Source organism: Danio rerio, chromosome 22, assembly GCF_052040795.2.
Source record: "Danio rerio strain M-AB ecotype USA chromosome 22, GRCz13ab, whole genome shotgun sequence".
Classification (NCBI taxonomy): Eukaryota; Metazoa; Chordata; class Actinopteri; order Cypriniformes; family Danionidae; genus Danio; species Danio rerio.
In genome coordinates, this window is record NC_141042.1 from 26711463 (window position 1) to 26732699 (window position 21237).

Genomic DNA, 21237 nt, shown 5'->3' on the forward strand with positions numbered 1-21237 from the left:
TAGCTAGTTCACTTCACTTATTAGCTAATATTTGAGTGTACTGTGCTGTGTGAATGTAACTCTAGCACAAACTGAAGCATAAGTGTGTTTCCATTACAGTTTCCACAAAACTTTCACAATATTTTTTGAGTGTTGTTAAAAACTGTTGTGAAATGAAGACATTTCCATTCTAACCATTGTTCTGTGGCTAAAGCTCAACATTTGCTGGTCAGACATTGGGAAACCCCTGGCGCTAGTTCAGTGGATATTACAGTAGGATTACTTAAATCACAGTCAACACACTCTTATATTTCACATTATAGTCACACAAATGGCAGGGCAATGTGCTTTAAACATTACAGGATGCATCAATATTGTTCTATAAAGGCTAAATTGAGTCTGCAGTTTGTAAAACAGATCTTCTCTGTGTTGTTTTGTGTTGTGTTCACACTTATTGTCAGATCAACACACAGATAAAGTAGTTCAGGCATGTTTTGAGTGCATAACAGTCCCGTATCACTACGCTGAATGATTTGACTTCTGTTAATGCAAGGAGCCGGTGTGATGAACAAAGAGCAGGAGTCAGAGATACAATTTATTGAAGACAATAGTTTACAGTTTGATCAGAAAACAGCTTCAACACACTCCATGGGGTTCGCAGGCCGCTCTGCGTACAGTCTCAATTTCACAGAAATGATAGTAAGAGCAGCACACATGTGGTCAGTGACCAAATCAGATCATCAGGAATTCATACTTCCATTGTTTTCTGACATGATGCTGTTTTCTGCTTCTGCTTCCCACATTGTGCACTTCCTCCTGCGAGTGTCGCTGTCAGAGCTGCATGCAAATGAGGGCCGGCTGAAGCCTCCCTATTGGCCTATTAGCTCTAGATTGACAGCTCCCTTCTCCAGCCAATCAGGCGAGGAGAAAAGCTGACGTCACTCAAATGACGGCCAATGCGCACAGGCGAGGACAGAGAAGTGTATAATAATTAACAATCGCTCTTAAATAACAATCTGCAGTGATCACACAACAGTGACAGAGAAGAAGAAAGAGGAGAAACTAAATAAACCAAACACAAAGCAAAAAAAAAAAACCTTACTTAACCCATAACCCTAACCAAACCCTAACCCAACCATAACCCTAACAAACACCCTAACCATATCCTAACCCTAACCTAACTCTAAAAACAAAAAGTCAAGTGTTTAGGAAAGAAAGAAAGAAAGAAAGAAAGAAAGAAAGAAAGAAGCGGTCAGGTTTGTCCTCATTAGTAAAGATGATTACTCCTCTATGTTGTGCATGTCTAACTCTAAACCCTAACCCTGACTGATTATACTTCATTAACGAACACGTTTAACTATCAAACCTTTAACTATCACTAACTTACTCCAATATTTACTGATGTTTCATCAATGAGGACCAAAGATTTTCTCCAAACAAGCACGCACATTATCTAAAGAACACAAGCAGAAATAAGCTAAACATCATCAATAATAAGCTTATTAATATCAATAAACATCTATTAAAGTCATACTCTAAACTACACTTGTGTCCATAACTAATATCTAAATATCCCAGTCTTGACTAAACCGCTGTTATTTAGCAAACGCTGCTGTTCAAAATGTCTCCATTAAACTCCTTCAGCTACTGATTTAAGTTAAAGCTCATTTGCAGAAATCCAGCGCTCGCTTGGAGAACAAGTAAGAAGAAGAAGAAAGCAGAAAGGTGTGAGCAGCAGCACTAGAAATAATCCTCATCAGATCTGAGAAATCCACCGCTGGGCTAAAATATGTCTGTGGCAGGAGGCTCTTATATCTAGCGTATTCGCCCATATAATCCTGCCCCGCCAGCGCCATCTACACCACCCCATCCTATCTCTGTTAAAGAGAAAACGCCTTCAAAACCGGCCCACGACGCCCCTGTTATATGCGCTTATCTCACTTAAACCTGCCTAAAGTCCCGTTAGAGCTACGACCACTGTCTAAACTAGGCTTTCTGTCTTTATAAAGTATTGACGCACTACAGTAACGATATGGAGACTTTATCTTTTACTATTACTCCTACAGCTAGAGAAATAAAGCACACTAGTATGCTAATAAATCCAGCAGTTTGATTGATTAATCTGTGACTATTTCCCTTAATATGACTATTTACTCTACAGTCAGTGCTAACCCAGTTGAAATAAAACACTACGTCCTGTCTAAACGTCAATCAACCTGCTTTCCTTATTTCAAACGATTAATGCTGTCCTGCCGCAGACACATTCTACCCCAGCTGAGGATTAGCGCTAACACTCAATCTCCGGCGTCGCCTGTGCGCATCGGCCGCCATTAGAGTGACATCAGCTTCCTTCCTCACCAGATTGGCTGGAGGAGGAGCTGTCAGTCTAGAGCTTATGGACGAATGGAGACGCTTCAACCGGCCCTCATTTACATGCAGCTCTGACTGCATCCCTCGCAGGAGGAAGTGCAGAATTTGGGAAGCAGAAGCGGAAAACAACAAATGACAAACATCAAACATGGAAGAATGAAACCGTTTCCTGCTGCTGATGGCCTCTACGTCATGCTGAACCACTCGTGCTCTAAAATCTCCTCTAAAACAGGTCCTGTTTCAGGGTGGAAACTGTATAACCGCCCCAACAGATCCCGGCACTCTGTGGAAATATTAAAGAGAGAACATGTTAGTCATGGATGCTCTCGATGATGATACAACACAGAGATTTATTCAGTGGTCTGGTGAAATTCTTGATTCTGATTTGCTGGAATGAAATCATTAAATCCAGTTTCAGTCAGTTATAATCAGTTCTAGATGAATGCGCCACATGCAAACATTAGCCATAACCATTTCATTGGATGTGTGCTTTACCTGGAGGCAATGGGGATCAACCAAGTTGCAAATACGGTCAGAAATGGATGAGGTAGCTAACACACGTTACTATGAGCTATAATATCAAACACACATCGTAACAGACAGAGATTCAGTCAAATCTCCTGCAATAGTACTTTAACTTGTCTATGAAAATGACCATGGAATAAGTGGGATTATCAATGCATTACTGTTTGCTTTTGCTTCTGCATTTAAAATCCATGCGGCAATCTACTGACTATACATTACTTGTTTAAAAAAAGATTTGAAATTTAAAGTGAGAGCTTTTATTTAGAGCCATGATGACATATGGAGGCAGTAATGTCCAGCTGTTTCCTGTCCAACTGTTATACATATTATCCTAATAACACATGTTAAGTTTGACGAATACGGCAGGGTTGTACACTAAAGCTGTATTCCATTGTATTTCATAGACAGACATAGAGTTCTGAATGAGTGAAATCAGCTCAACACACCTGTTTACTGTGGTACAAACCACTTTTGTAAAAGTACATTATTTCATGTATTAAATAAATAAAACGCCACTTTTCTCATTCAAAATATGAACATATTAAAGCCGAAAAGGCTAATTTACATATTTCACAATCATATTATAAGTGGAAATAAGAAATGCAACACATGATGTTTACTCTGATGTCACTTGATATTAAAGTGAGTGCACACACTGAGCGCTTCTGTCACTGTTTAACTCTGTGCATGACGGTACGCTTTAGTTAATGACATATGCACTGTGATGAGCTTTATATTTAGAGTTAATTGTGAAATAAACATAGTAAACTGTTTGTTAAGAGTTACATGTTCTCTGGAGGAAACAGCTGTGATGATGAGAGGAGCGTTGAGGAAACTGTAGATACATGGGAAACCGACTGCTCCTCCATGACCCATTGGGGTACAAGTGATACAAGTGTTTCTACAGCAAAGAACTGCAAATATGCAGATATTATACCAATCTATTGATAAACACAGCTTCTGCTCTCACTCCACACAGCTGTGCTTTACTGATTAAATTACTAATTAGTTGAAAACAGAAGAGCTGAAGTTTGCTGCCGCTTTCTTATCAAATTTAAAGGGGACTGAGCTGATAATATAGAAGTGAACCATTTAGTGGGGCTGAGTGAAAATAAGTGGCCCAGCGGCACCCATGAGCTGCACCATGTGTAGTGTTGTTTTCTCACCTGCTGACAAACTGGGGTTAAATTGTGGACTTCCATCTCTGGAGAAACAGCCATATCCGTTGACCATGTATGACAGCATTCGTCTAACAGCCCAGACATGCGCTTTAACAGCAGAAAAAATATAGCTGAAGGGTTCCCCCTCCTTTTTACGGTATCTCGTTACTCCTGCAAGTGAGAGATTTTCATGTTAGTAATTCACAATATCTTTGCCTTCCTGACATCAGCATACATGCACAGCAGGTTACAGATGAAGGGACAGTTCAACCAAAAATGTCATTCTGTTATTAATAACTCAGCCTAAACCCCTGAGACCTTCATTCAGCTTCTGAACACAAATGAAGATGTTTTAGAAGAAACGCGAGAACTCTCTGACCATATATGCCTTCAGTGGTTTAACTGGAAATCATGACTTTATTGAACAGTTTCTTGTCCTCAGTGTCAGTATATTGCGCACACTCAGAAGAGCTCTGTGCAGTGACGTACACCGCTGATGTCCTCCTCTGATTGGAAGAAAGCACATCCGAGATGATACATCAGGAGTGCAACTGAGAGCAACATGCGTGAAGGCCTCAGAGCTCTCCTGAACGTGCGCAATATACTGACACTGAGGATGAGAACCTGTTCAATAAAGTCGTTATTTTGGCTTTATGTGGAAATAAAAGTATTCTCAGAATCTGACAATGCTCTGATTGATCCACTGAAGTCATATGGTCTGTTTTAAGGATGTTGTGGGTCCGTTTATAGACCTTTGCTGTCTATGGAGACTCAAAGAGCTCTCAGATTTCATCTAAAATGTCTTCATTTGTGTTCAGGGGTTCAGGACGACATGAGGGTTTTTCATTACTAAAGCTATCTTCATATGTGTGAACTTTCCCTTTAATAAGCAGCACTAAAAAGCCAACTCACCCAGAGTGGGGCATCTCCAGCAGCCTTTTGAAACATAAGAACTGTAGCCAAAATCAATCAGCTTGAGCTCCAGGGTCTTTGGATTGACCAGGATGTTTTCTAGATTCATGGACCCATGGAATATGCCATGCTCAATGCAGTGCTGTGCAGCAATAATGAGCTGCACGATCAGCTGCCGGGCAACACTCTCACTCAGGCAGCCATTGTTCTCCGTGATGAACTTCCCCAAGGTTATGTACGAGGACGCGTACTCCATGACCAGGTAGTTATTCTTTCCCTCCATGGCGTACTCGTACAGCTCTATGATGTACGGGCAGAGCGGAGGTTTCTTGAGGATCATCATATGACGTGCTTCTGGGATCACATATGTAGAATATCCATCCTAGAGAAAAATCAAGTCAGGAAAAGGTTAGATGTGAGTGTCTCATATATTTATGGCATTGTAATGTGTCAATAGCTGTGTTTCCATCCAAAGATGCTGATTAAACTCATGTGCAAAACTGGCAGATCATATAAAAGAATCAAGCAGCGTTTCCATCAATGAGTCCAAGAGAATTAAATCATCACTGAATTATAAACTGGCGGCAAATATCAGTCAGAGAAATGAGTTTCGCCACAGAAGACCAAGACCAAACACAATGAGCGCGGTAAATGCGGTGACTTTTAGAGACGGGAGCGCAGACAGATGCTCAAGACAGTTCTGGAGGGAATAATAACAGAAGTAAAAGAATACTGAAGCACTATGATGATGGACTGAGGCTAGAGATGGGTACCGAAACTCTGTACTTTATCAGTATCGCAGCTAAATAATAAAAGATCGAAGTATAGGAACGCTCTGACGTTAACGGTTTTGCTATCGGTTCTGGAGAATTATTGCTGAGTAAACATTACTAACAGTAGAATAATTAACTGACCAACCTTTTCTAATTTGTGATATTCGTCTGCACAGTGGGAAATCTCACATGAGGAATGCTCATGTTTCTGCCCAATAGTACAACGGCGAGTGCGTCAAGTATAAAAGCCTTCACAGTTCTCGGCTATGCACGCCCGTTCAGTGGAGGCTCGCGCTGAGCGCACACACATAGCTCACAACATAAGACTCGGGCGCACAAACAGCTCGTAAGCTTGCAGAGTGGCGGAGAGAACCAAACGGGGTGTATTTCCTGAATGGACAGCGCCAATGCCCATCACAACAAACACAACAAGTTGTTTACTTGTATGAGCAGAAACCAAGCAATCTGGTTAAGCGAAAGCGTCTTTCAAAAGTGCATTAACTGCAGAAAGACAAATGAAAAGTTTTCGACTGCTAGTTTAATGTACATCATACACATCGTTATGCTAGCAGTCAATCACATAAAGTCTCGGTAAATTAGTCTCATATTAATAGTTTAATAAACACACATTCAGTTACAATGAAAACAGTATTTCTTTCTGCAGCAGCCTGAATACATCTTAAACATTAAAAAGGCTTTTACATTACTGTATTTCCAAATATAGCCTAATAATAAACTATTCTTATTAGGAAATTGCATTTTGCAACTAAAAGAAGATATTTTCAACTGCAGGAGCACAAGAAACCAAGAAAGATCCTGACTTCTGGCAGAAAAGGCAAACATGTTGATTTTTCTCCAGAAGAAAAAAGGTTAAAACTTTTCTTCAAACCATTATACATTCTTTTACAGGAAAATCTGTATTTATTTGTTTGACATTTATTGGTTTTGCTTTATGTTGCATAAATGTAATATAAAATTAAGTGTTGTTAATTCTGTTCAATTGTTTTTTTTTCATAAAAATAATAAGATTTATAAGAGAACAGTTAAAGTACTAAACTAATAAGTGTTATCGATAAAAGTAGGAATACCAATAAAACCTTAACGATACCATCCCTAGCTGAGGCCATCTACAATCAACATTTCAGATCTGACACACTGGAGAGCTGCAGACCAACATTAATGACACAAAGACCCTGAACACACATTGATATCATCACATGACCTCCTCTGACACAATCACATGACTTGTTTAATCTCCATGCTAGTGTTTATCAGGTAAAAATGCTCCTGATGCAGTTGATGTACTTTTTTTCTTCTGGAATAAAGTTTATCCTAGTAAGTTATGCGCATGACAACATGTTTGTGCATCTTGGTGTTTTCAGCATTGTTATTGTGAGAATCATAAATGTGCATGAAACAGGTGGATGGAAACAGAGCTATGTTCACATATTAACTCAAACTCAACACTACATGTGACCCTGGACCACTACACCAGTCTTTTGTCATGCGGGTTTATTTTTAGGAAAACTCTAAATTCTGACTTTAATTAAAGATTTAGTTTCAGTATATATTTGTGCATTTCCTATCAGTGTAGTATTATTATCATATGTAGTTTACATGGAAATGTGCAGGACTTAGTTTAAGTTATTAACTTTAAAGCTGATTTTCTCATTATTCAGATGTTTTTCACCTTCCAGATGGTCAAACAGCCGCATCTCCATCAAATATTGTTCTAACAAAGCAAACATTATTGAAAAGCTTCTTTACTGATCTTTCAGATGATCCCCAAATCTCAGTTTCAGACATTATGACTGGTTTTGTGCTCCGCAGTTCATCTGCAAAAGCTGATAACCCCCATTATTAGAAATGTCCAGAAACTCTTTAATATTCAGTCAAAACAGGATTTCTGGAAATGACTAAACACGTCCAGTTTCAGTCTTTTCCATAAAGCGTGTTGTTTACACTTGCACCCTTCAATACACAACATAAAAACATGACTAAACATGGAGTTCATCACTTCTCTTCAGATATTTGAATGCAAACTTACCACGTGGTACAACTCTCCATAATAATCCTTAATCACAATTTTTATGGCAACCTGCAAAGAAAGCATAAAGTCAAAACTTTTTCAACCAGAGAGATGTCTGATCACACACACGCACACACACACACATACATACACACACGCACACACACACACACAAACACACAAATGAAGTGAATGTTACCTTCTGGCCGTCAGATTTCCGTGTAGCCAAATAGACAGTGCCATGGCGTCCCTCTCCCAGCTTCTCTCCAAGCACATATCTGTCAAGTAAAGATCCTGAAGAGAAATACATCACATTTATGACATTGCTCACTCCTGTGACTCTTCTGCTCTAATCTAATAGTGAAAAATTCTGTAAAACTCTGAAAAATAATACAAAACCCTGCAGATTAGACAGAAAACATTATGACAGAAGACGAACCTGAGCTGCTGTCTTTAACTGAACTGCTGTCTTCAACTGATCTGCTGTCTTCAACTGATCTGCTGTCTTCAGCTGATCTGCTGTCTTCAACTGATCTGCTGTCTTTAGCTGATCTGCTGTCTTCAACTGATCTGCTGCCTTCAACTGATCTGCTGTCTTCAACTGATCTGCTGTCTTCAGCTGAGCTGCTGTCTTCAGCTGAGCTGCTGTCTTCAGCTGATCTGCTGTCTTCAACTGATCTGCTGTCTTTAGCTGATCTGCTGTCTTCAACTGATCTGCTGCCTTCAACTGATCTGCTGTCTTCAACTGATCTGCTGTCTTCAGCTGAGCTGCTGTCTTCAGCTGAGCTGCTGTCTTCAGCTGATCTGCTGTCTTCAACTGATCTGCTGTCTTTAGCTGATCTGCTGTCTTCAGCTGATCTGCTGTCTTCAGCTGAGCTGCTGTCTTCAGCTGAGCTGCTGTCTTCAGCTGATCTGCTGTCTTCAACTGATCTGCTGTCTTTAGCTGATCTGCTGTCTTCAACTGATCTGCTGTCTTCAGCTGAGCTGCTGTCTTCAGCTGAGCTGCTGTCTTCAGCTGAGCTGCTGTCTTCAACTGAGCTGCTGTTTTCTGCTGCAGTTTTCCCACTGCTGCTGCCGCCATGTTGGATCTGTGCTGTTTTCATTCGTTTTGCAGCAACTGTGTCCTGATTTCTGCTGTCCTGATCCAGACATCCAGCCTTTCTCTTCTGTCCTCTTGGAACTTCTGTGGATTACAGTCAATAATGAATTATTAATAATCGGTTATTTCAATATTGGCATTTATTTTACTCTGGGATTTAACAAATGGCAGCAGTGCTCCAGTTTTCCAGTATTTCTCCAGTCATAAAGAGTGGACTGACCTGAGCTGGACGCCTCTGTGTCGGCATCTACACTTGTGTTCTCCTGCTCTGCAACTCTGATGCGTTTCCGGTGGGCAGATGGTTTGCCTCCACCAGAAACACTCTGAAAAGCATCATCTGCTTTCCGCTTCTCTCCTCTTCCTCCTAATGTGGATGACAACACAATGAACAATACACTCTTCAATTAATCAATCATGTTTTATTATTTCATGGCAGATTTCTGTTGTGCTATCTGAGGATTCAAATATCTAAATATGGAGAAAATCACATTTAAGAGAGTAAAAGATCATTGAAACAATAAAATAAGCTGAATTAATTCACTGCATTAGCGGATTAGAGCGCACATTCATAGTTTTCTTAGTTTAGTTTATTTTTCATAGTTTAGTTCCTGTGACTAAAATAACTCAAAACAAATGTTCAGATAATATGACAGCTTGAAAAATTAAAATAAAACCAACATCACAGAAGAGTTTTGATCAAATCGTGAATCAGGATATCCCTTAAAATATTGTGATATCATCATATATGTCCATATGGCGCCCCTACAGCCTCCTAAAGCACACTGACCTGAGCTGCTGTCTTCTGCTGCAGTTTTCCCGCCACTGCTGCTGCCGCCATGTTGGATCTGTGCTGTTTTCACTCGTTTTGCAGCAGCTGTGTTCTGATCCAGACATCTAGCCTTCCTCTTCTGTGCTCTTGGAGCTTCTGTGGATTACAGTAAACAATGCATTATTAATGCTCAGTTCTTTCATTGATTGGCATTTATTGTATTTGGGGATCTGTTCAAATGGCAGCAGAGCTACTAGTTTCCAGATGTTTTGTCATGAAGCACTACTGAGAAATACTTTGCACAATACTGCATCGTTCACAGTTTTAAAGGCACAATATATGCATTATGGGATAGAGTAGCGTCCACTGGATGCCCACTTCCGAATCTCTCCAGTAGTAGTAGGTCATCCGGGTACTTCTCACATGCTGTTTGTCAAATACTGTGAATTCAGACATACTACTCGGCTCACGTACTGTCTTAATGTACTGTTTAGTATGGAAGTGTGTGATTTTAGACACAGCCAGTGTGTGTGTTCATGCTAATGACGTCACACATCCTCTATTTCTGCTCTGTTTGTCTAGCGAGGTTTTAATATGTTTGTGTTTTATTTGACTGCACAGAGCAGCATTATAACAGAAGCCTGAAATGTAAAACAGCACACCTGATCACGAGCTGAAGAACCAGACGCGGTGGACTGTGGCATAATAAAAGCTCTGCTGCTTATGTCGTCGTGCACTGTGCCTTTAAGCTGACAAATATATGCTCATACAACTGTAGAAGAGTGTGACGGGAGACTGACCTGAGCTGCTGTTCTCATCGCTGGACGTCTCTGCAGCTTTGATGCGTTTCCGCAGAGCGTATGGTTTGACTCCATCAGAATCACTCTGCAAACCATCATCCGCTTTCCTCTTCACTCCTCTTCCTCCTGATGTGGATTACAGTCAATAATGAATTATTAATGATCGATTATTTCATTAATTGCCATTTATTTTACTCTGGGATTTAACAAATGGCAGCAGTGCTCCAGTTTTCCAGTATTTCTCCAGTCATAAAGAGTGGACTGACCTGAGCTGGACGCCTCTGTGTCGGCGTCTACACTTGTGTTCTCCAGCTCTGCAACTTTGATGCGTTTCTGGTGGGCAGATGGTTTGCCTCCACCAGAAACACTCTGAAAAGCATCATCTGCTTTCCGCTTCTCTCCTCTTCCTCCTAATGTGGATGACAACACAATGAACAATACACTCTTAATCTAAACAATCATTTATTTTTTTATGCCAGTAATGAAGCTTTTCAACTCTGAAAACTGGACTGACACAGTTTCAATTTACTACAACTTCTATGTTAAGCTGCTTTGACACAATCTACATTGTAGAAAATAGTTTGGACTGTGGGGGAACCCGGAGCACCCGGAGGAAACCCACGCCAACACGGGGAGAACATGCAAACTCCACACAGAAACACCAACTGACTCAGCCGAGGTTTGAACCAGCGACCTTCTATCTGTGAGGCGAACATGCTACCCACTGCAACACCGCGTCGCCCTATTTAAATGATTTTTTGGCACAGATAAAAGTGGATAATTTTCACACATACAGTGTATTTCTGCCATTGCTTTAGCAGCTAACTGATTATGTATTATGAATTTTAAGTGATGAAACTGTAGAAAAGTGTGATTCTGTAACGGGAAACTGACCTGAGCTGCTGTTCTCATCGCTGGACGTCTCTGCAGCTCTGATGCGTTTCCGCGGAGCATATGGTTTGACTCCGTCAGAAACACTCTGCAAATCATCATCCGCTTTCCTCTTCACTCCTCTTCCTCCTGATGTGGATTACAGTCAATAATGAATTATTAATAATCAGTTATTTCAATAATTGCCGTTTATTTTACTCTGGGATTTAACAAATGGCAGCAGTGCTCCAGTTTTCCAGTATTTCTCCAGTCATAAAGAGTGGACTGACCTGAGCTGGACGCCTCTGTGTCGGCGCCCACTCTTATGTTCTTCCGATCTGCAACTTTGATGCGTATCCGTAGAGAATATGGTTTACCTTCACCTAAAATACTGTGAAAAGCATCATCCTCTTTCCACTTCTCTCCTTCACCTTTAACTGTGGATTAAAACACAACAAACATTAAACTTTTAATCTAAATCATGATTTTTATTGTCATTAATTCATAAAAAATACAAACATTGACAAAATCACTTTTTAAATTGTCAAATTAAGTTCTTAGCGGTGCAGATTATAAACATCAAACACTGAGTTTTTATACATTTACAGCGGCAGGTCTGTAAATAATCTTCATGAAACATGATCATAATATTCTCCTGCTTTTGTCATATTTCAGGCCCGTAGCCAGAGTGGGGGGGTTCGGCTGGTTTGAAAGACCCACACCTCAATGGAAAAGGTGCAGGATTTGTCCTATACATGAGCTCATTTGTCCTATTTTGGCTGCTACATCACCATAAATTGTGAAAATAACCTGTTGAAAAATGCTTTAAGACTGCAAAAATGTCCACATTTTGAGAAAAAAAGAGCCGCCCCTTTCACCAGGCTGGCTACGGGCCTGTATTTGTAATGTAGTTTGGCTATTGCAAACATAAGACCTGGGTCCTGAGTCACATTTTTGTACAATTGAATAGTCATTTATTATTAGTATAGCTGTTAGTGTATTAAAATGAACATTTTCACTATTATACATTATAAATCAGGCCCGTAGCCAGGGGGCGTTAAAGTGGTTTGAAAGACCCCCTCGTCGCTGACATATGATCCAGAATTGTCCCAAGCATGAGCTCTTAATAAAAGTAAATTAATATTATGCTTTAGAAGGCCGAATTCTGGCTGAAGAAAGTTGAATGTGCTGATCAGTTTATAATTTTCCCAAAGATGACAGACGACCATTTCTCATTTAACTCTTTTTAAAAATTACATATAATATCCTCTTAAGGCTCAAGGTGTTTTTACATGCATTTTTTTATTTCTCTTTGCTTTTTGGGCTTAATGGAACCTAATTAGAATAAACATCTAAGTATCATCTTTTGATATGATGTACTTTTAGAGAAACCTGATGTCCATATATGTGGACTCGTGGTCTAAATTTACATAAACACTTTCTCCTGACTGTTTTTAATGCATATATAACATAGAAAAATGACTCTCAGAGAGTAAAAACAACATTTTTTCCCATTTTGGACAGTTCAAAAATAGGGTTTGGGACATTTCATATGCTGCAAAACAGTTGCAGGATGACACTGTATGTCTGAAACAAAATATAAAACATTCAAAGTATTTTAAACAGCCACCTAAGAGCTAAAATGTGCTGTCTATGAATGTGGCCACTCAAGCCCCAAAAGGTTATAATAAATTTGTATTTTTAAAATAATATTTTTATCATACTTCTTCATTCGATTTATTTAGCAAATGCTTTTGGTACCTCAAAAAGTGTTATTATGATGACCATCCATCAAGCTAATCCAGCTCAAAATAGTGCTTGAAATATCACTAAAGTGCAGTATTATAATCTCATTATTAAGAGAAACATACTGTAAGGCTAATAACTGTAAAAAGGTCTACATTTAGAGAAAAGAAAGCCCCATTTCCCCCAGGCTAGCTAAAGGCCTGTATATCATTATATATTCATTAGGAAGAGTTTGACTCTGACTCAAGAAAGACTTAGTAGGTTATCTGCATTTTACTCTGGTGTTTTATAGTATTAGACTGATGTTGTTCTCTAAAACACTGCATCTGCATTTATATTCACTACCGTACCGTCAGGTTATCGACTTATGATCGCCATATTTTGGCTAAACAGCAGCACCTGAATGTACACACAAACAGGTGAAAGCGACCGCCCGATGGGCTCACGGCAGTGTAATATTGCATGGTTGTATTTATTAATCCAAAATAAGTACACAAGTTATTTTAGAGTTTTAGTATCAAAAATCTGACATATAATACAGGCAAATACGAAACACATGTGTTCTTATGTCTGGACTTACCCATCACGGTCTTACAACTTTCCATTTCCGCTAGAATCTTGAAAGGTCTTGTAGACATCGTCTGAAATCGTTCAACTGTTTTGCTCGATGTGTTTATCGACCGAGAGCAACTTTCACAATCAACCTTCATTTCTGGTTCCAGCAGATTACTGAAGCTGAGTTTGCGCGCGTCTGCAGACTCTCTACAACCGTTAGAACGCGTTCTGCTGTTGCTAAGCAACGAGTCGTCTTTCCTGAGGGTCTGTGATCTTTACCCTATAAAGCAGCGCTTATTATCTTTAATACACAAGTTTCTAAGATCTGTATATTATAAACCTGATCACTCTTTTGATTGAAAGCCTGTTGTATAGTCTGATACGTGTATTTTGCCCTCTTGTGGATTTTCATGACACTGCAGGCAGTGGAAGAGCTTTTTTGACCTTTTCAAAATGGCGGCGCTCAGACCAGACCAGCTAAGACCAGGCTGGAAATGGCTGGAAACCAGCCTGAAAATGGCCAAAACCCCTCTAAAACCAGGCTGGTCAACCAGCTAAAACCAGCCAACCAGCCTAGGCTGGTTTAAGCTGTATTTTTCAGCAGGGATTCGTTGCTCTTTAATCAGAATGTGTAAGTTATACAGTGGAGAAACGGCTAGTGAGATTGATAGCTTGATTCTGTTTCATTATAATAGCTATTCATTTTAATAAGCTGAACTGTTTGCTAATGTATGTGTTGCTAATGTACATATTTATTTTTCTTTTGTTAATAATCATTTTCAAACATATTACTGACCATTTAACTGTTTATTTACAATGAAACAGCTCTAAATGAACATATTTAGTAATTTGGGGATATTTTAGGGGGGAGGGGGGGGGGGTGTTGGGGGAATCCCATATTATGGTGGCCATATCCTTTATTTTCACATCCCAATGTTGACAGGCATGGTTCTGTCCCGTATTTTTTATCATTTTTAAATGTATATTTTTAATCCAAATCATCCCACACACGTTTTATGAAGATGCCTCATTTCCTACTCTTGATTGGGTAATACTTTATACGTCATCGTTAGTTTGATTGGTTTTTGTTTCGTGAGGTGGGCGGGTCTGTTGTGCAGAGTCTGTCAAGTCTTGACAGAGAGTAATGGCAGATGCTTCCGCTAACCCTCCGCGTCTTAAAATTTCAGAGTTTAAACGCAGGCGACTGAAAAAATACTGCAGCGAGTGGGAGGAAACAGATACCTGGCTGCAGAGTGTTGGAAATTGTTATTAAGCCAACTGCACGATTTGTCGGAGAGCGTTCTCTGTGGCTCATGGTGGTCGGTGGGACAACATGCCTCTGGAGAGCAGCATTCCCGCAATGACAGAGCTCGCAAAAATCAAAGCAGTCAGACAGTTCTTCGTACCCCAAGTCTCTCCCGAAGCCGGCATTGTAATGGCAGTGTAATTATTATCAACAATATTTAGGTTAATTGATAAATAATGTTAAAAATGTGACCCAGTCTGTGAAAGCTGGAGCTGGAGTCATTTTTTTTTTGTAATTTACTGTTTCATACATGAAATAAAAAACAGGCTGTGAAAATACTAATAATATATGTATTTAATATTAACTGAGTAAAACAATGTCAACAACTGAAATCACAGGGAAATGAATGGCTACAATCAAACTTTATCTCAGAATTAGTTGTGGCCTGGTTTTCACACACTGGGTCACAAATTGTAATTAGTGCAAATTCTGTAAACACAACATAAGTGGATCATAATCCAATGCAATATTATGATTTGTTTGTTAAGGTTAAGTCAGGCACATAAGCATTAATTTAAAACTTTAAACATTTTATTTAATACACTAATAAACAACATAATGCTGCAAAGAAAATGAAGTAGTAAATTACAACTTTCCATATTTTAAAATTAGAAATAGGCTCTATGAAAACTTTACTACACTGTTAACAATCCTGGTTGCCTTAATCTTTTAAGCTTAATCTTAAGCTTAAAATCTTTTTAATCTTTTAAGCTGAATCAAATTAATCATAAGTTCTGACAGTTCTGACTATTGTCTTCAATAAAATGTATCTCGGACTCCTGCTCTTTGTTCTTCACATCGGCTCCTTGCATTAACAGAAGTCAAATCCTTCAGCGTAGTGATACGGCATATTCATTGTACATATCACTGTCAATTTTACGTTGTCCTGTTTTTTTTTTTTTGCACTGTCTGTATTTTGTCTGTCATTTTATTTGCATCTGTATTTTGTACAGTGTGGAGCCAGCACCTAAGCGTTTCACTCATCATAGCACACATGCTGCTGATGATGTAACAATAAAAGTGATTTGATTTGATTTGGACTGTAATGCTCTCAAAACATGCCTGAACTACTTTATCTGTGTGTTAATCTGACAATAAGTGTGAACACAACACAAAACAACACAAAGAAGATCTGTTTTACAGACTGCAGACTCAATTTAGCCTTTACAGAACAATATTGATGCATCATGTAATGTTTAACCTATCAAAGGCTTTAAGACCAAGCGGAATCTGACATAAGTGAAATCATCTTTCACCACTGACCTGTACTGTTGTTAAATAGAGAAAACATTCCACAAGTAACTTTTAGAAGTCTTGGACCTTATTCTTGAAAGAAAAAAAATGACCAATAGAAAAAAGTGTGAAGCACCAAAAGTGGCCCATATTAAAGTTAATTAATAATTTGGCTGTTGTTGTTATCCATGAATTTTCAAATGTACAATTTTTTACAAAAGAGGCTAGAAAAATTATCAAGTTCTACATCCGGGGTGTCCAAGCTCGGGCCTGGAGGGCCGGTGTCCTGGAGAGTTTATCTCCAACTTGCTTCAACTAACTTGCCAGGAAGTTTCTAGTATATCCAGTAAGAGCTTAATTAGCTGTTCAGGTGTGTCTGATTAGGGTTGGAGCTAAACTCTTCTGGACACTGGCCCTCCAGGGCCGAGTTTGGACACCCCTGCTCTACTTTATTCATTCATTTAGTTTATTTTCGGCTTAGTCCCTTTGTTGATCTGGGTCGCCACAGTGGAATGAACCCCCAACTTATCAAGCACATGTTTTATGCGGCAGATGCCCTTCCAGCTGCAACCCATCACTGGAAGGCACCCATATACTCTCATTCACACTCATACACTATGGACACTTTTAGCTTACCCAATTCACCTGTACCACATGTCTTGCCTCAAGACGGTTGCCGGTTTGAGCCTCGGCTGAGTCAGTTGGCGTTTCTGTGTGGAGTTTGCATGTTCTCCCTGTGTTCGAGTGGGTTTCCTCCAAGTGCTCTGGTTTCCCCCACAAGTCCAAACACATGCGGTACAGGTACATTTGGTAAGCTAAATTGGCCATAGTCTATTACTGTGATGGGTGTTTCCCAGTGATGGGCTGCAGCTGGAAGGTTAATAAAGGGACTAAGCTAAAAAGAAAATTAATAAATGATGCTTTAATTATTCAATATTCAAATTTCCAAATTCTGCAATGGTATCTGGATGCAGCCTTTATGATGCAAGCTGAGATTGCATCAATCAGCAATGCAATGTCGGACACAGTGCACTCAATGGAGTGAGTGACGTCACAGTGACGGGTGGGGTTAGGTGAGCGCATTAAATAGCATTGGATGCAGCTCAGATTGCACTGCACCAGGTCTGCATCCAGACCCCTCTCAAATTCTGACTGAGGAAAGTTGAATGTGCTGCTCAGTATATTTGCCTAATAAATGACATTAGGCCGATAATTTAAAACTTTAACAGATCTTTTTTTTCTAATGATATAGGATGTATTAAATTTGTGTTTTTTTTTTCTTCATATTTCTTATTCTAAATTTTTTGGAAATATTTTTACACATCAAATAGTGTGGTATGATGACCATCCGACAAGCTAATCCAGCAAAAAAACAGTGCTGAAAATGTCTTAAAAGGCAGTATTTAAGCCTAATAAATAAATAAAAAATGAGGCGAATAACTGCAAAAAGTTTCACTTTTTTGGGAAAAACAACCACCCCTTTCACCAGGCTGGCTACGGGCCTGACTAAAGTAACTTACTACAACATATATGAAATATTCTCTAACTTGCCCATAATTATTTAGATTCAACAATTGATCATATAAAATTTACTTTAAAAGGCAAAACACTGTTTTCAGAGCTCAAATATACTTGCCTCATGCTATGTGTATCTCTTCTTTGGATAAAAATATTAAATACTAATTTTAAAAAGAGGAAAAATCAAGAGAATATTTGCATTTTTTTGCAATAGTTTGTTTGAATTTAATTGTATTATCTTTCCATTGTCTAAATATGTTCAGTGACTAAAATATTATTATAACATATAACTGTTTAATAAATCTATTTTCTTAAAATGCACCTAAACGCACTGCCCATATTCACTGAGAAATGGAGGAACATACTCATTTTCAGATGGATGGGTAAAATGGAGGGCTCTTCAAAAGTATGTGGTGACATAACCAATTTCTAATATGGGTTTCTAGAAACAAGTGATGTAACAACTTCCCTCTTGACATAAATCATCACTCTCCGATATGCCAAAGAGCATAGAATCTAATATAACATATATAACCATAGATTCTAGGCTCTTTACCTGTGTTTAATTAAAAAGTGCTTATCTGTTGTCGAGATGGAGATTGGTGACCGGAAGTTCCAAAGGTGGAAGAAAGATGTGCATCTTTGAGTAAGCAGACATTTCACTGTCAGCTGTAGACAAGAGAAGTGTGTCAATTATCACAGAAATGTCCTCTAGGAGTATCAAATAACTACTTTGTTCGCTAGATTTATCCAATATTCCGTTATTGGTCGCCGTTGAGACTCTTGCCAGTACGCGGCTCTGAACAGCTACCGTCACCGAGGATCATCGTGATTATTCTGGCTGTTAAGAGGTGAGAAAAAGACACGTCCTAGATAAGGTAAGACCTATCGTTATTATACGACATCCTTAGAGTATGACCTTACTTAAAGAAACTGTGCTTTAGAGTGTATAACGCAAGCTTTAGGACAAACTACCGTTATTCCTCTTTAACGGACTGTTATGTTGCCTAGTTACCAGACCTGTCAATCATCTCCTCACGTAATCCTCGGCAGCAGGATAATTTTTCATTCAGAAATTAATGGCCAAACACATCTTTTATAAATTTTACATTGCTGTTCCTGATCAAATACAACGTGAAAAACGTTGTTTAAATAGTTTCCAATATTCAAATATCTTTACCAGGGGCGGACTGGGACAAAAATTCAGCCTTGGCACTGTAGCCACACCAGCCCACATGACCACACCGACACAGCCCCACCGACGGACACGCACATTTACTACTTATATTGGTGTACAGATGGTGAAATAATATAAGCAGTACCATACATGTAATAGATATTTAAACATTTAATATATGTGACTGGAAGAAAAACAACCCGTTTAAAACAAATTCATACATACAGTAAAGCTAAATTAAAATAATTTAAAGTGCGTGTGCTGTCTGTTTATACCATTTGTCTGCTATTTATGATAGGAGTAACGTTCGAGGTTACAGAAGTAACCCTTCGTTCCCCGAGGAGGGGAACGGAAGTACCATAGAGTGGATTGATTGAAATCCACGAATGGGAGGATTCGGATCAGAAGCCGCTTGTCTGGAGTGTATTGAACGGGCCAATGAATGAAAATGAATTGGCAGCGTAAGCTTGCGCAGGTGTGCTGCATTGCCAATTATCCCAGCATATAAGCACACCTGAAGCGAGCAAACGCCATCCTTTTAAGCTGAAGAGACTTTCAAACAGCTAAGGGACAGTCATTATGGGGACGGAGTATGGCACTTCCGTTCCCCGAGAAGGGTTACTTCTGTAACCTCGAACGTTCCCCTTCGGTTGGGGAACTTCAGTGCCATAGAGTGGATTGATTGAAATCCACGAATGGGAGAATTATGGAAAGCGCCATAATGACTGCACCTTACCAACGCCCCCGATGAGGGCATAGTCAAGCAAGCGTGACGCACCCACATCATGGGAAGCGCGGTCCTCCAACGTGTCCCTGGCCCTAATTTATCCAACTTCAACAGAAGTCTTACGGATTTAGATATATATTTTTGGGAAGTCGTGAGCATCTAGATAATTCTAGGAAAATACGACAGTACGTTGGGAAGCGTGCAATCCCAATAGGGAGGACGCTGCGGAGGCCATCCGTTACCCAAGGGGGGATAGATGGCAGAATTTACATATGGACTAGCCCTAAAAAAAGGGGGAGTACGCATAGCAAAAGAGTGGTTAGCGGAGAGGGAACACACGGGTCCGCCCAGGGGGGGGGACTTAACCGTGGCGGAATAAGCATATGGGATCGCCTAGTGGGGATCACGCATGGCAGGCACCTATACCCAAAACGCAGGCTGACCAGCGGGCAGACCTACAACGTAGTGGGCCAGCAAGTGACTCCTCCGCTGAGTCAGTGCTGGGGGCCATGGAGGAATCTGCAGGGCTCACCTGACGGGGAACTTTATTGACAGATAAAAGGGCGCACGTATCTCCGTGTTAGGGAAAATGGCGCAGCAAGCGTGTCTCAACACCCTACCGAGTTGTTTCCTCAATCACCAAAGGGTTACCTAATACCCTTGAGGAAACCGGCTCCACTCGCAGATTGTAAAACCTTGCAAATGTGTTGGGTGTCGCCCAGCCTGCAGCTCTACAGATGTCTGTTAGAGAGGCGCCGCGTGTACGCGCCCAAGAGGATGCAAAGCTCCGAGTGGAGTGTGCACGCACTCCCGGGGGACACAGCTGACCTCGACTCAAATAAGCGAGTGAAATGGCATCCACAATCCAGTGGGATAATCTTTGTTTCGATACGGCACTTCCCTGCTGCCGACCGCCATAACAGACAAAGAGCTGCTCAGATGATCTAAAATTCTGAGTACGGTCCACATAAATGCGCAGAGCGCGAACTGGACAAAGTAAAGAAAGGGCTGGGTCTGCCTCCTCCGGGGGCAGCGCTTGCAGGTTCACTACCTGATCTCTAAAGGGGGTGGTAGGAACCTTGGGCACATAACCCGTGCGGGGTCTCAGGATGACGTGAGAGAAATCCGGTCCGAATTCCAGGCACGAGTCACTGACCGAAAATGCCTCCAGGTCCCCGACCCTCTTGATGGAGGCCAACGCAACCAGCAGAGCTTCAGGGACAGAAATCTTAGAGATACTGATTCGAGTGGCTCAAAGTGATCTGCTCGCAAACTCGTGAGAACGAGGGCAAAATCCCAAGAGGGCATGAGAGGGGGGCGAGATGGATTAATTCGCCTAGCACCCCTAAGGAACCGGATGATGAGGTTATGCTTTCCCACGGTGCCGCCAGCTACCGCGTTATGATAAGCGTAGATGGCGGCCACGTAAACCTTGAGAGTGGAGGGCGACAGCCTGCTGTCCAACTTCTCTTGAAGGAAAGAGAGCACAACACTAATCTGGCAGTTTCGGGGGTCTTCTCTGCGAGAGACGCACCATTCAGTGAATAGACTCCACTTCAGGGCGTAGGCGCGCCTCGTGGAGGGGGCTCTAGCCTGAGTGATAGTATTAACCACCGCAGTCGGTAGGTTACCTAAGTCTTCCTCGCGTCTAAGGACCACACGTGGAGGTTCCAAAGATCGGGGCGAGGG

General features: G+C 40.4%; 1 protein-coding gene across 4 annotated transcripts; it reads right to left on the reverse strand.

The window, feature by feature from the left end:
• Positions 1-561: 561 nt before the first annotated feature.
• LOC147838526 (uncharacterized) lies at positions 562-13714 on the reverse strand. Of its 4 annotated transcripts, XR_015522077.1 has the most exons (14): positions 13613-13714; positions 11577-11723; positions 11311-11436; positions 10683-10826; positions 10417-10542; positions 9635-9772; positions 9068-9211; positions 8585-8931; positions 8243-8511; positions 7948-8042; positions 7767-7817; positions 4947-5328; positions 4041-4205; positions 562-2632 (listed from the first exon to the last, which is right to left on the reverse strand). XR_015522077.1 is itself a non-coding variant. In XM_087304435.1 (13 exons), the coding sequence occupies exons 1-13, from the start codon at positions 13668-13670 to the stop codon at positions 2535-2537; spliced, it is 2418 nt and encodes an 805-aa protein (XP_087160561.1). In that variant the 5' UTR covers positions 13671-13714; the 3' UTR covers positions 562-2534. The 4 variants fall into 4 exon arrangements, 2 of the variants coding, with proteins under 2 accessions (XP_087160561.1, XP_087160562.1); XR_015522076.1 differs by having other exon boundaries at positions 8243-8931; XM_087304435.1 differs by having other exon boundaries at positions 8188-8931.
• Between the last annotated feature and the right edge of the window lie 7523 nt (positions 13715-21237).